Raw genomic sequence first — 15,000 nt, 5'->3', positions numbered from 1 at the left:
CACCCGAAACCATCACACTGAAAGCATCAAAGGGGCAATAATAATACTTGATGTCATAAATAGATGAAAACTGTTGAACACTTAGTGTAGATCTGAAATCCTTAAAGTAATTAAGTGAATACAAATAAATAATAATGTGAAATTGAATGTAAGCTTCAATTTAATTAGAAAAACAGATCAAATGAACGTTTCGGGTTTCCCTTTTATCAACAAAACAGGATGAATGAAACACCACATATGACTTCCTGCTGCTGTCACTAATGATTGGTACTTAAACCGACATCCCTTATTTATTTATTTTTTTGTATTTATTTTCAATTCCATTGTATTTATCTTCCAACAAAAGTCCACACGTTTTTATATTTGACTTTCTAAACTGCATTACACAGTTCCTCCCCGCCCCCCTCACCCCCCCCCCCTTCATTTCACTTTATTAATTGCGCACCTTTTAGAAATATCTAGTATTCTATTTTAATTCGTCCTTCCTTACAAAGGAGCATACTATTTCCTGCCAACCAATGTTTTGTTTATTCATCTTAATTACGCCACTACCATATTATCTCATTCATCTGTGGTCTTTCATTCATGCTGTTTTGTTGATAAAGGGGAAATCCGAAACGTTCAGTTGATTTGTTTTTGTAATTAAATTGAGGCTTACATTCAATTTCACATTATTATTTATTTCTTCGAGCTTCGAGCAGCAACATTTACATTAAGTGAATACATTATTTCGAATGCAACGATTTACGTAAAAACGCCAAACTGACAACTTTTTACATTGTCGAAATTCGTTGTTTTTGAGAGTGTTAGTGTCGTCGGTACATATTTTATGATATCTGTTTGACTCAACGAACGTTCCAACTGACTTTAAACTATAAAAGGAAATCAAGTTATCTGTTTATCTATCTGTAAAAAATACATTTCTAATTTTCAAATGTTTCAGTAGAGTTGTGCGCCGTATAATTTTTTTAATTGACTCAAATAAGCACAATGTTCTCCACAAGGCTATACTTTTTAAAGAAAGGATTATTATTATTATTATATTATTATTATTATTATTATTATTATTATTATTATTATTATTATTTATTATTATTATTATTATTATTATTATTATTATTATCATCATTATCATCATCATCATCATCATATGAATCAATTTTCAGCGTCAGGTCCAAGGCGAGTGTCATACCACAAGACTACATACATCCCCACACCTACCCACCTTTAGCCTACATTTTCCCAGTATCTTTCTTCGTCTAATAAACTGAAGCTTACAATTCAATTTTTTAAAAATTACGACCTTCCGCCACGGCACCATTTGATCCTGTCGCCCAGGCACTCAATGAAAGAATATCGATAATCCATCAAACAAGATGCCTGATGTCAACAGGAATCACCCATGTTGTCCAAGTGAGCAAAATTGGGGGTTAGAAATCCAAGGAAAAATACGAAAGTGCCTGAAGCAGGGCTCGTACCCCGGCCGGACCTTCTAGACCATAGTGCAATGCCTTAACTACTCAGCCACTTCGCCTCACCTCCCCCCCCCCCTCTCCCGTGCAGTTCAATAGATAGTATGCGCTCACAACATTGTCATTCAGAAGTATAACGGACCAACATACAAAACGGTGTGCAACCATGAACGCATATAGTCTGGTTAATAATACAGTTTAGTGAGATTTACTCATAAACGAGGATGGCAAAAAACAACAACAAAGATCTTAGTGGCGTGAACTTCGAACTGTCTATACTTATGGTTATTTTTACCTTTCCCCAGCGAATATGCTGAAGGACTCCACCTCCATCGGCTCCACGGGACTCCCATCACTGGCAATAATCGTGATCACGTGATTGTCAATAGAGATTTTGATTGGACAGTCGAGGATAGCACTGCTAACCACTCTAAACCGATATTTGAACCCGTGACGTACGACAAACTCTTCTCGGGGTGTCGTTGCATTTTGTCCATTATTTGGGTTGTGGAAGACTTCGAAAATACCTCTACCTAGAAAGAGAGGGAGAGAGATAAAGAGGGAGGATGAGAGAGAGAGAGAGAGAGAGAGAGAGAGAGAGAAAGATAGAAAGAAAGAGAGAGAGTTAGAGAGATATATAATGAGCATCATTATCATCAATAACATCAACAACAATATCAATAACAACAACAACATCATCATCATCATCATCATCATCATCATCATCATCATTATCATCATCATCATTATCATCATCATCATTATCATCATCATCATGACTAAATAATAATAACAACAAAAATAAATAAAAAGAGTGTGATGTCAAAAACACTGGTTCAGATCTCGTTGAAAGTGTAAAACCACTCTTCGGTAGGACTGGATACATACCTGGATACATACCTTTTGTAATACGCTTCAACAGTCGTAACGTCACTTCCCCCGTAATGACGCATGGTAACTAGCTCTAAACTATCGGAACAATGGCAGACGTCCTTATGAAATATTTCTCCGACGAGCATAAAAGCGTATCCAGAGGGGGAACAAAAATTATAAATCTGATCATGTTTTAACTTTTACACATTCTAATCACAAGATATATGAAAAGTTCTAGCCAGCATGAAGAATAAAAAAGGACCGATTTTCTTTATTTAGACCCACGATGGCCAACGTTACTGGGCGACGTGACATCAGAATATTGAATCCAATTGATCTCCTGCTTGTAGAGTGATGTCATCTTATTTTCTAATCTGAAAATGCTGCTGGTCAATAAAAATCATCCATTCTCGCTCTTTTACGTCCCGTAATCTTAAGGGCCGAGGTGGCGGAGTGGCGGATAAGGCATTGCATTGTGACCCGGAAGCTCCCGGGTTCGAGCCCCGCTTCAGGCACTTTCTTTTTTTTTCCTTTTCCTTGGGCAAAATTATATAAATTACCCCAATGTGCTCACTTGGACAACATGGGTGATTCCTGTTGACATCATACATCTTGTATGATGAAATATCTATACTCCTTAGTGAATTGCCTAGGCGACGATATCTTATGATGTCGTGGCGGAAGGGCATAATTAAGTGATCTCAAGATTATGCCTGTACATTCTACTACTAAAATAGTGATGCCACCTTATTATTTAATATCTAACCTATTCACCAAAGGACTGGTTGTACACACTTTCAATGAGTTTGGAATGGGAATAGTAGAAGATGTGACTTCTCTGTCCTAACAGTAGTGAGTGGGTGAAGAGGAAGAAGAGAATGAGAAATTGTGAGTAAAGAGCCTTTTCCAAGGACTTAACATTGCGCCGAGCAAGGCTTGAACCCAGGACCTTCCGATCCGAAAGCGAGTGTCATACCACAAGACTACATAGCCTCACCTAAGTATTTAATATCTAACCTATTCACCATTAGTCCTCCGAAGGACTGGTTACATACACACTTCCAAGGAGTTTGGATCCGGAAGAGTGGAATATGTGACGGCTCTGTCCTAATAGGAGGAAGAGGGTTAGTAGAAAGAACAGGAAGAGAAAATAAAGAAAGAAAGAAGATGACTGGTTATTACCATTGATTAACATTGACGTTGGCCTAATCTACATACACACTTCCAAAGAGTTTGGAACCGGAAGAATAGAATGCGTGATATCTCGACCCTAATAGGGGGAGGAGGAAGTGGGAGAAGAAGAAGAAGAAGAAGAAGAAGAAGAAGAAGAAGAAGAAGAAGAAGAAGAAGAAGAAGAAGAAGAAGATAGATGAGGAAGAGGAGGAAGAAGAAGAAGAAGAAAGAAGAGAAGAGAAAGACGAAGTAAGTAGATAAAAAAGAGAAGAAGAAGATAGAAAGAAGAGAGCAGAAGAAGAAGAGAAGCAGAAGAAGAGAGAGATAGAAGAAGAAGTAGATACAAATCGAGAAAGACGGCAGTAGATTTGGAGGAAAATAAAATGGAATCGATTACCGTTGATTAACTCGACGTCGTTTGTGGTGGCCGACGCTTCAAACTTAGCAAAGTGGTCGTGTTTTTCTCCCCCAATCGTGAAAAGAACGCGTGAATTTGGGAACAAGTCCATATCTATGATGTGTACATTCTTGCTCGGTTGCCTGACTACGAGGTGTCCAAATATCCCCTCTGAACGCTGAAGTCCTGAATGGGCGTGCCAGAAATGGGTGCCAGGGGTGTCTGCCTTGAACCTGTGAGAAAGCGTGTTAGGTAGAGTTAGAACGCTGAAGACCTGAATTGGCGTGCCAGACATGTGTAGCAGGGGTATCTGCCTTGAACCTGTGAGAAAGCTTATTAGGTAGAGTTAGAACGCTGAAGATCTGAATGGGCGTGCCAGAAATGGGTACCAGGGGTGTCTACCTTGAACCTGTGAGAAAGCTTGTTAGGTAGAGTTACATAACTGTGGACTATGACATTATGTTATGACTGCTGAAAGTCAGTATTCCTGAATGGCTAGCACTATTCAGTATCTGATACTGAATAGTGGTTTTGTACTATTCATTATCTGATACTGAATAGTGGTTTTGCACTATAATACGGTGTTTTTTTTTCCGAAACCTGACAAAGTTATGGGAAGAGGGCAGCTGTGGGAGTGAATATGGGAAGTGTACATCAGTGGGGAGTGAACCTTGGACTGGGTTTCGGCGGGTTTCGTAATAAAAAGCAATTACTTTTTCACGAAACCCGACGACACCTGGCAATATCCGAGAAAGTTATGGGTAGTAGGCAACTGTGGGGAGTGAACCTGAGATTCGGGGAAGTGTACACCACTGGGAAGTGAACCTGAGACTGTGTTTCGGCGGGTTTTGAAAAAAAAAAGAATTACTTGTTGTTTACGAAATGCGCCAAATCCCAACAAAATCGGGCAAAGTTATGGAAAATAGGCAAATAATGGGGAGTGAACTTGAGATTAATGGAATTGTACACCAGTGGAGAGTGAACCTGAGACTATGGTTTTCGGCGGGTTTCAGCGAGTTTCACATAAAAGCAATTAGTTTTTTACAAAACCCGGCAATATCCGACAGTTATTGAAAGTAGGCATCAGTGGGCAGTGAACCTGAGATTCATGGAAGTGTGCACCAGTGGGGAGTGAACCTGAGACACTGGTTTTCGGCGGATTTCAGCGAGTTTCACATAAAAGCAATTACTTTTTTACGAAACCCGACGAAAACCTGGCAATATCCGAGAAAGTTATGGGTAGTAGGCAACAGTGCTGAGGAGTGAACCTGAGATTCGGGAAAGTGTACACTAGTGGGGAGTGAACCTGGGACTGGGTTTCGGCGGGTTTTTTAAAAAAAAAAAAGCAATTACTTTTTGTTTACGAAATGCGCCAAATCCCAACAAAATGGGGCAAAGTTATGGAACGTAGGCAAATAATAGGGAGTGAACCTGAGACTAAGGGAAGTGTACACCAGTGGGGAGTGAACCTGAGACTATGGTTTTCCGTGGATTTCAGCGAGTTTCACATAAAAGCAATTACTTTTTTTACGAAACCCGGCAATAACCGACAAAGTTGTGGGAAGTAGGCATCAGTGGGGAGTGAACCTGAGATTCATGGAAGTGTACACCAATGGAGAGTGAACCTGAGACTCTGGTTTTCGGCGGGTTTCAGCGAGTTTCATATAAAAGCAATTGCTATTTTACGAAAACCGACGAAAACCTGGCAATATCCGAGAAAGTTATGGGTAGTAGGCAACAGTCCTAGGGAGTGAACCTGAGATTCGGGGAAGTGTACACTAGTGGGGAGTGAACCTAGGACTGGGTTTTGGCGGGTTTTGAAAAAAAAAGCAATTACTTTTTTATTACGAAAGGGGTGGGTGGTCGGTGTGGCCTAGAGGCTTCGGCTTTCTGCTCTTTACGGCATCAGCAAAAGTCGTCTCGGGACACCGCTGTTGTACGAGTGGACATAGGTTACATCTTCAAGTGCACAATACGTCCCGCATCCCTGGGGAAACTGGCCTCGCGGCTGGGAGTAGCTGACGCAGCAATGCGATTGTGTGCTCGGGGTGAGACCCCCTTAAAGTCTAGGGCATGCCTGACCCACCGGCGTGTGGAATACGCTCTGGTGCCCAGACAGGTCTCAGGGAACTATCCCTAATAAATAGTGTGGTCACAACTGACCACGGTGTGGAGTGCCGGCTCCCATTCGACGCGTCCCCAGGTTGCGGATAGGGGAATGGCCTTTAGATATAAAGGTTAGCTACGAATTAAATAAGTAGTCGCCGACAAATCGGCAATGGGTGGTGGAGGAGATGGAAAACTCTGATACCAAACCCGGGAAGATGAATATCGTGAACCCTGGCAGGCAGCTCATCTAGAAGAAAGAAAACTTTGAAAATAAACTGACATGTGGAGTTGCGCCGCATGTATCTAAACAGCAACCGAAACCCAAATCATGAAGCTACAACCAAAATGCACCAGGGTTAAAGCCCCTGTCTATACTCATCCAGGACCTCAGGCTAGTACTAGTACTGCTCATGACGTGGCATTCCCAAACCCGCAAGGAAGGGACGTCACCGATTGCCGAAGGGTTACAGGATTCTTAAAATGTAAAGAATACAAGCAAGTTGGAACTCTCAACACAAGAACTTTAAAGGAAGAGTACAAAAGAAAAGAACTCGCCAATATCTTCAACGAACTCAATCTCCCTATTCTTGCAATATCAGATCACAAGATTGTTCACACCAAGGAAGACGACATGGTCAAATACTGGAGGTTGGAGAACTACACTCTTATCACTACCAGCGCCTGGCGAAACACTCAAGGTGCAGCTGTAGGAGGAGTAGGAATTTTAGTGAACAAACAAACAGAGAAATCTCTAGCTGAAGTCAGCTCTGTCGAAAGGCGGATAATGGTAGCTACTTTTAATGTAAATCCTAACACAACAGTGATATCAAACTACGCGCCAGTTGAGGGAAGTGTCGACTGCAAGACCCATTATAACAAACTCTCAGAAACCTGCAATAAGATTCCCAAGCACAACTTCCTAATTGAGTGTGGTGATTTCAATGCTCATATTGGTGAAAAGGATGCACCATTCACGTACCATGAAAACACCAATAGCAACGGCTCTTTTCTCCTAGAACATGCCAACGAAAGTAACCTGGCTATCACAAACACGCTGAGGAGAAAGAAGAAAGACAAGCTATGGACATACATGTCAGACATGAATGGAAGAAAAACACAGATTGACTACATCCTAGTGAATAGAAAGTGGAAGAACTCAGTCCACAATGTCGAAGCATTCAGTAGCTTCAGTAGCCTAGGAGGAGATCACCGTCTCGTATAGGCCACAATTCACTTGAGTCTTCGAAAAAGCAAATAAATACCATCAAAAGTGAAGTATGACTGGTCCTCTCTAAAAGACTTAACTATACAGAACCTATACTATAGAGGTGTGGAATAGATTCACGTGACTTTGTACGGGAGAAGAAGATCCAACGGAACGATATGAGAAACTAATAAAAACAAACTGGGACACAGCAGAGAAGCTAGTACCGAGGAGAACAAAAGTCACAAAAAGATCCACCTCTAATCACCCACTGATTGTTGAAGCTAGAAAAGAAGCTCAAGATGCATTCAACCAACACCAACAAACTCAGTAAACAAAGAAAGGTGGAGGATATCAAAACAGAAAATACAAACTGTCTATAGGGATATAGAAGAACGCGAGCTAGATAGTCTCATCCAGGAAGTGGAGAAAGCCGACGAGAGAAGCAAACATGGTGAAAGCTGGAAACTGATAAATGGAATAACTGGTAGGAAAGCAATTCGACAAGGGATCCTCAGTGGTAAAACAAAAGAAGAAAGAAGACAGAAATGGTTCTCACACTTCCAAACACTTCTGGGAGAAGATCCAGTCAGAGCAACGGAAGATGACGTAGACCTAGAACCAATTCTGCAAGATATCTGTATAGACGAGAGTGACTTTACAGTGGATGAGATAAAGAAGGCCAAAAAGTCTCTCAGTGATGGAAAACAATCCGGACCCGATGACATCCCACCTGAAGTATGGAAGTAATGTGACTTAGATGATATCCTGTTGGAGTTTACAAATGGATTACTAAACAAGAATGAAAAACCAAATCAGTGGACGAAAATTGATCTGATTCCAGTCCCAAAGGGAGGAGACCTAAGTGATACCTCCAACTACAGGGGAATCAGCCTTGCCGCTATAGCTGCCAAACTCGCCAATAAGATGTCCTCAACAGAGTCCAGCCAGAGATAGACCCTCATCTACGTCCTTGTCAAAACGGCTTCAGACCAGGAAGATCCACGACTGCTCACCTCCTGGCATTGAGAAGGTTAATAGAAGGAGTAAAAAGTCACAACAAGAAAGCAATCATTCTATACGTAGACTTTAAGAAGGCCTTTGACTCGATACATCGCCCTACCGTGATGAAAATCTTAAAAGCATATAGTATACCTCCTAAACTTCTCTCCGCTATTAAAAGAATGTATGAGAACACACGGGTAAAGGTTATCTCTCCAGATGGTGAAACTGAGCTGTTTGAGATCAAGGCAGGGGTGCTTCAAGGTGATACATTAGCCCCCTATCTCTTTGCAATTGTCTTGGACTATGTGATGAGAAAGACCTACCCTTGCATGGAGAACGAGCTGGGCTTCACGCTGCTTAGACAAAGAAGTAGGCGCAAACCAGCTATGATTGTCACGGATCTAGATTTCGCAGATGATCTGGCTCTACTGAACGAGGAGATGGACCAGGCACAAGAAGTCCTCAACAGACTTGAAACTGAGTCGGAACGAGTAGGACTATGCTGTAATGCTAAGAAGACAGTATTCCAAACCTACAACCAAGAAAGGCCAATTAGCATACAGGCAAAGAATGGAGAATAGTTGAAGGAAGTTGACAACTTCAAGTACCTAGGAGGTTGGACCCAAAGCAGTTCCATCTGATATTTCTGTCAGAAAAGCATTGGCTTGGAGTGCCTGTCACAAACTCAGGAAAATCTGGAGTTCAAACCTACAGAGGGAAATAAAGAAGAGACTGTTCCTGGCAACGGTAGAGTCAGTGGTTCTATATGGAGCAGCGACATGGACTCTTACTGAAGCCCTTGAGAAGCAACTGGACGGCTGCTACACCCGTATGCAGCGGATGGCCCTCAATGTAAGCTGGAAAGAGCACATAACAAATGAAGAGCTCTACAGTGACCTCCCACCAGTGACCTCGAAGATTCAAAAGAGAAGACTGAGACTTGCGAGGCACTGCTGGAGACACAAGGAGGAGATTGCAAGCAATCTTGTTCTATGGGAACCACCTGAGCGAACCAGAAGCAGAGGCAGGCAGAATAAAACCTACATTGACTGTCTGCTAGATGACACAGGAATGGACAACACCCGGGAGATGCGTACGTTATGGAGGACAGGACAGAATGGCGAAGACTTGTGGCCCATGTTGGGGCCCCCAAGGGGCGGCCTAAGTAAATAAGTAAGTTTACGAAATTTGCCAAATCCCAACAAAATGGGGCAAAGTTATGGATAGTAGGCAAATAATGGGGAGTGAACCTGAGACTAAGGGAAGTGTACACCAGTGGGGAGTGAACCTGAGACTATGTTTTTTGGCGGGTTTCAGCGAGTTTCACATAAAAGCAATTACTTTTTTACGAAACCCGGCAATATCAGACAAAGTTGTGGGAAGTAGGCAACAGTGGGGAGTGAACCTGAGACTCAGGGAAGTGTACACCAGTGGGGAGCGAACCCGAGACTATGGTTTTCGGCGGGTTTCAGCGAGTTTCACATAAAAGCAATTACTTTTTTACGAAACTCGGCAATATCCGACAAAATTATGGGAAGTAGGCAACAGTGGGGAGTTAACCTGTGATTCATGGAAGTGTACACCAGTAGGGAGTGAACCTGACTCTCTGTTTTTCTGCGGGTTTCAGCGAGTTTCATATAAAAGCAATTACTTTTTTACGAAACCCGACGAAACCTGGCAATATCCGACAAAGTTATTGAAGTAGGCAACAGTGGGGGGTGATCCTGAGATTCAGGGAATTGTACACTTGTGGGGAGTGAACCTGGGACTTGGATTTTGTAAAAAAGCAATACCAAGGGGGAGGGGGAATTACTTTTTTTACGAAACTCGCCAAAAGCCGACAAAGTTATGGGAAGCAGGCAGCAGTGGATAGTGAATCTGGGATTTGGACACCGATGAGGATTGAACCCGGGACTGCAAGAGGCTGAAACCAGTGGGCAGTGAGCTCACAATGTACTTTTATTTCGAAACTACCGAAATTGTCAAAAGTTATGGGAAGTGGGCACCATTGGGCAATTAACCGGGACTCAGGGAAGTGCACACCGGTTGGGAGTGAACCTTAGACTGTGAGAAGAGGAAATCAGTGGAAATGAACCTGAGACTAAGGAAGATGGATACCAGTGGGAAATGAAGCCGGACTATGGGAGTTGGGTACCAGACGAGAATGAAGCAATTACTTTTTTACGAAGCCCGCCAAAACCCGCCGAAAAACCATAGACTTAGGTTTACTCCCCAATTGTGTACACTTCCCTGAGTCTCGGGTTCACTCCCCCAATGTTACTTTCTTTCCATAACTTTGTCGGATATTGTCGGGTTTCGTAAAAAAGTAATTCCTTTTTCTTTTAACCAAACCCAGTCCCAGTTTGACTCCCCAATGGTGTACACTTCCCTGAGTCCCAGGTTCACTCCCCACTGCTGCCTACTCCCCATAACTTTGTCGGGTCTCGGCATGTTTTGGCAGGTTTCGTAAAAAAAGAAACACCCCTAAAAATATCACGTGTATTCAGTAAATAGATGTCAATTGTAGTCTAATATTCAGTATCTATTTAGATTATTATTATTATTATTATTATTATTATTATTATTATTATTATTATTATTATTATTATTATTATTATTATTATTATTATTATTATTATTATTATTGTCATGTAAATTACGGCAATTAATTCACGGAAGTACATCGCTCAATTAAAAATGGCAGAAAGTCTGGCCACATATTTATAATGAATCGGGTTTGTCTTAGATGACAAAACAAACAAACAATCAAACAACAACAAGAACAACAACAACAACAGAAAAAAAGCAAGATTTTAAAAAGTAATAAACAATAGAAGGGCACAATAATGAAAAACAACAACGAGATGATAACACATAAAAGATATTCGTAATAAATCGATAACTGATTAAATTACTCCAACTACTTGATTAAAAAAAAAAAAAATAATAATAATAATAATAATAATATAATAATAATAATAATAATAATATAATAATAAAATAATAATAATAATAATAATAAAATAATAAAATAATGAATGATATGAAAATAATAATAAAATAAATATGAAGATATAATAAAATAATAAAAAAATAAATATAATAAAAAAAATAAAATAATAATCAAATAAAATAAGAATAAAATAATATAATAATAAAAATAATAATGAAAAATAATAAAGAAGAAGGAGAAGAAGGAGAAGAAGAAGAAGAAGAAGAAGAAGAAGAAGAAGAAGAAGAAGAAGAAGAAGAAGAAGAAGAAGAAGAAAATAACAATAGTATAATATCAACATTAAAGTATATTACAAGCAAATAAAATTATTAAAACAAAAGTTTAAAAAATATCAATAGACAGAAGGAATTTAAAAAAATATTGGGGAAAAAATACAAAGTTATCCCCTACCGGGATTTGAACTCTCGAACCTTAAGCTCAGAGTCAAACAGCTTATGAACACCACGCCATGGTGTCACTGAACTTTTATTGACATTTAATCATGTCTATTCAGACATTAAACAATGTATTTGAATGCCACTCTTATTTTTATATTTTGAACTACGTTAATTTCACAATAGCAGAAATTAAAAAATTACGATCAAATTATTTTTACAACTTTGAATCGGGCTGTCAGTTACTGCACGTGTTCAATCTGGAAGTAGGTCAGCAGTTTATTTACATTCAGCCCTGATTCTCGCACTTTTCACTCTCTCTATAAAAAAGAGTTCCTTGTGGATACTGGATAGTGGCAAAGCACTATTCAGTATCTGATACTGAATAACCACTTCGTTCCTGAATAGAATATGTCTCCGGTTTTGTGTTGGTGTTGGTGTGGGTGGTGACGATGATTGACAGAGCGTTTCCATCAATTTTTGTTGTTGTAGTTGTTGTTGGTAGTGATGATGATTAATGAGGATGGTAATGATAATGATGATGATTATGATGATGATGATGATGATGATGGTGATGATGATGATGATGATGATGATGATGATGATGATGATGATGATGATGATGATGATGATGATGATGATGATGATGATAGTGATGATAGATGACGATGATGATAGATGACGATGATAATGATGATGATGATGATGACGACGACGACGACGACACTTACGTGTAAGTGAAGGACGTATGCGCTGGTATAGAACACTGGGTCACCATACCCGCCCCGTCCATGTAAGGCGTTCCATGCTGGTGTACCCCATGCCAGTGGATAGTGACTGCCTCGCTATTTTCCAACTTGTTGTGGACACGAACCCTAATAGTGTCCCCCTGACAAACCTGTGGGCAAGATGATAATATATAGCTTTTAGTCCAACGTTTCGTATGGAAATGCGTTTTGTTTTTTGTTCGTTTGTTTGTTTGTTTTTTGTGGGGGTATTTTATCAGGGTTTTCTGGGTTTTTTAAATTTTTTCTTTTTTTTTTTTTTTTTGGGGGGGGGGGGGGGGGGGGGGGCGGGGGGGGGGGGGGGTTGTTTGTTTTTTTGGGGTATTTTTTGAGGGTTTCCTGGAGGGGGGAGGGTGGTGGTTTTGTGTTTGCTTGTTTTGCTTGTTTTTTTATTGGGAGGGGGGGGGGTTGTTGTTTTTTTTATTCTCTTCCTGAGAAGAGATGTGAACCCGTAAAAGGTTATAAATGGCCGTTATGTGTTTATGATGACTAGCATATTGGGTCATGTCTTTAGGATCGGAAGGTCCTGGGTTCGAGCCTTGCTCGGCGCGTAGTTGAGTCCTTGGAAAAAGCTCTTTACTCACATTCTCTTGTCTTACTCAGGTGTAAAATGAGAACCTGGCCGTTAACAGGGTTGTCTCTGTCGGAAAAGAAATTGTAATATCACCTAACAGGTGTCATGTCTCGTCCTACATGTTAAGTGTTGCTGTTGGTCAGGGACCCCCTGTAAAGCGCCTTGATCACGTTTAGTGAATATTGATCTATATAAAAGCTCAACGTCCAACTTTATGTTGGCTTTCGGACAGTTCAAAGATGGGTAAAGTGCTTTATTGGAACTGATGCTGTCTCCATCCCCCTTTGATTAGCAGGATCGAAGTGATCGTCCACAAACTGCATCGGGCGAAGCAAACCAAGAAAAACAAATAAACAAAACTTAACCGAACAAATCCTCGGATAAATTAATCAGACATTTTGCCGAGGCTTGGAATTGCATAGGGAAGCGTTGGATATGACAAGAATGAAGTGAGTAGGAAAGTGCCAGAAGACAACAGAGAATATAAACTTCGCAGCGGCGATGGGGGCTCGAACCCGCGACTTCACTGGTACGACAACTCCGCCTGGCCGGGGAGATCTTGACTCTACTGTATGAGCTATCCACGACCACCAATTTAAAAAGTCGCTTCAAAGCTTAGTCTAACTAGAGCCTTCTCTCACCGACTTCTGGAGGTCACGGATTCCACATACACAGGCTCCGTGAAGTTAGTTGGCCTGCATTTAAGCTTAATAGTCAATATTATTATCAACACAAACATGTAACATAGAAACGAGACATTGAGTATGCTCTGGTATTTGGGATGAAATTTTAATTCAGAAACACTTATGTTTATTTATAACAACAAGAAATGAAGTGAGTAGGAAAGTTCGAGAAGACGACAGAGAATAGAATATGGCTGCGGCGATGGGGCGTCGAACCCGCGACCTTACTTGTATGACAAAACCGCCTCGTGACACTACTATTATTCTAGCAATCCTGAGTTATATAAAGATATGTGCTCGTTGAACACCGAGAAGAAGTTTTCTTGAAGTCGAAGAACCCCTCCCCCCCCCCCCTCTCCTTACAGTTCCGATTTATTTCCAAGTAACTTTTTCCTTTTCTTAAGACTTAAGAGACACCTCATGAGGAAAAATGTTGGCAGTGATAGTGTGGTGCAGGTGGAGGTGACTCCATGGTGTCGAAGTTTGCCACGTAAATTTAAAGAATGAGCTTTTAAAATGAGCTTTTATATAACGCAATATCCACTATACGTGCTCAAAGCGCTTTACAAGGGGTCCCTGACCAACATCAACACGTAACATTTAGAACGGGACATGACACCTTTAGGCGATATTGCATTTTTGTCCCGAATGAGACAACGCTGTACTCAATTTACACATGAGTACGGAGAGAGAATGTGGGTAAAGTGCCTTTTCCAAGGATTCAACTATGTGCCAAGCGAGGCTCGAACCCAGAACCTTCCGATCCGAAAGCGAGTGTCATACCACTAGACATCATAGCCGCCCAATTCCTCTTCGACGCGATGCAAAAACTGGTATGTACAATGAAGAAGAAGAAGAAGAAGAAGAAGAATAAGAAGAAAATAAGAAGAAGAAGAAATAATAATAATAATAATAATAATAATAATAATAATAATAATAATAATAATAATAATAAATAATAATAATAATATAATAATAATAATAATAATAATAATAATAATAATAATAATAAAAGAAGAAGAAGAAGAAGAAGAAGAAGAAGAAGAAGAAGAAGAAGAAGAAGAAGAAGAAGAAGAAGAAGAAGAGGAATAAGAATGAAGGCGGAGGAGGCGGGACCAGAAGGAATACAAGAACGATAACTTACGTGAATTCCAGGTCCTGGAAGCATTCTATTGACTGTCATGATTCCCCTTGGAGCTCCGTCTGCAGCTACACAGTGTGGAAGGTAACAGTCCGAACGCGTCATAAGGCAACTGGAAAATGAATCGAGTTAAGTGATGTGTTAAATATTTTATGAAATCCATAAAATTTCGAATAGGCTTCAACAGTCGTGACGTC

The 15,000-nt window shown here is 40.4% G+C and overlaps 1 protein-coding gene across 1 annotated transcript in view; it reads right to left on the bottom strand.

Moving 5' to 3' along the window:
• LOC144955982 (uncharacterized) overlaps window positions 1-15,000 on the bottom strand; it is a 45,152-nt gene that overhangs the window by 13,295 nt on the left and 16,857 nt on the right. The window contains exons 4-7 of the mRNA XM_078886245.1: window positions 14,807-14,915; window positions 12,352-12,518; window positions 3,916-4,148; window positions 1,768-2,005 (exon numbers count right to left, since the gene is read on the bottom strand). Coding sequence (XP_078742371.1) covers window positions 1,768-2,005; window positions 3,916-4,148; window positions 12,352-12,518; window positions 14,807-14,915 — 747 coding nt within the window. The remainder of the gene's footprint in view (window positions 1-1,767; window positions 2,006-3,915; window positions 4,149-12,351; window positions 12,519-14,806; window positions 14,916-15,000) is intronic.

The sequence above is a fragment of the Berghia stephanieae genome, chromosome 10, assembly GCF_034508935.2.
Source record: "Berghia stephanieae isolate SIO BIC M18660-M18661 chromosome 10, UCSD_Bste_1.3, whole genome shotgun sequence".
Classification (NCBI taxonomy): Eukaryota; Metazoa; Mollusca; class Gastropoda; order Nudibranchia; family Aeolidiidae; genus Berghia; species Berghia stephanieae.
Note: the sequence above shows the minus strand (reverse complement) of the source record. Positions and strands in the feature narration are given on the sequence as shown.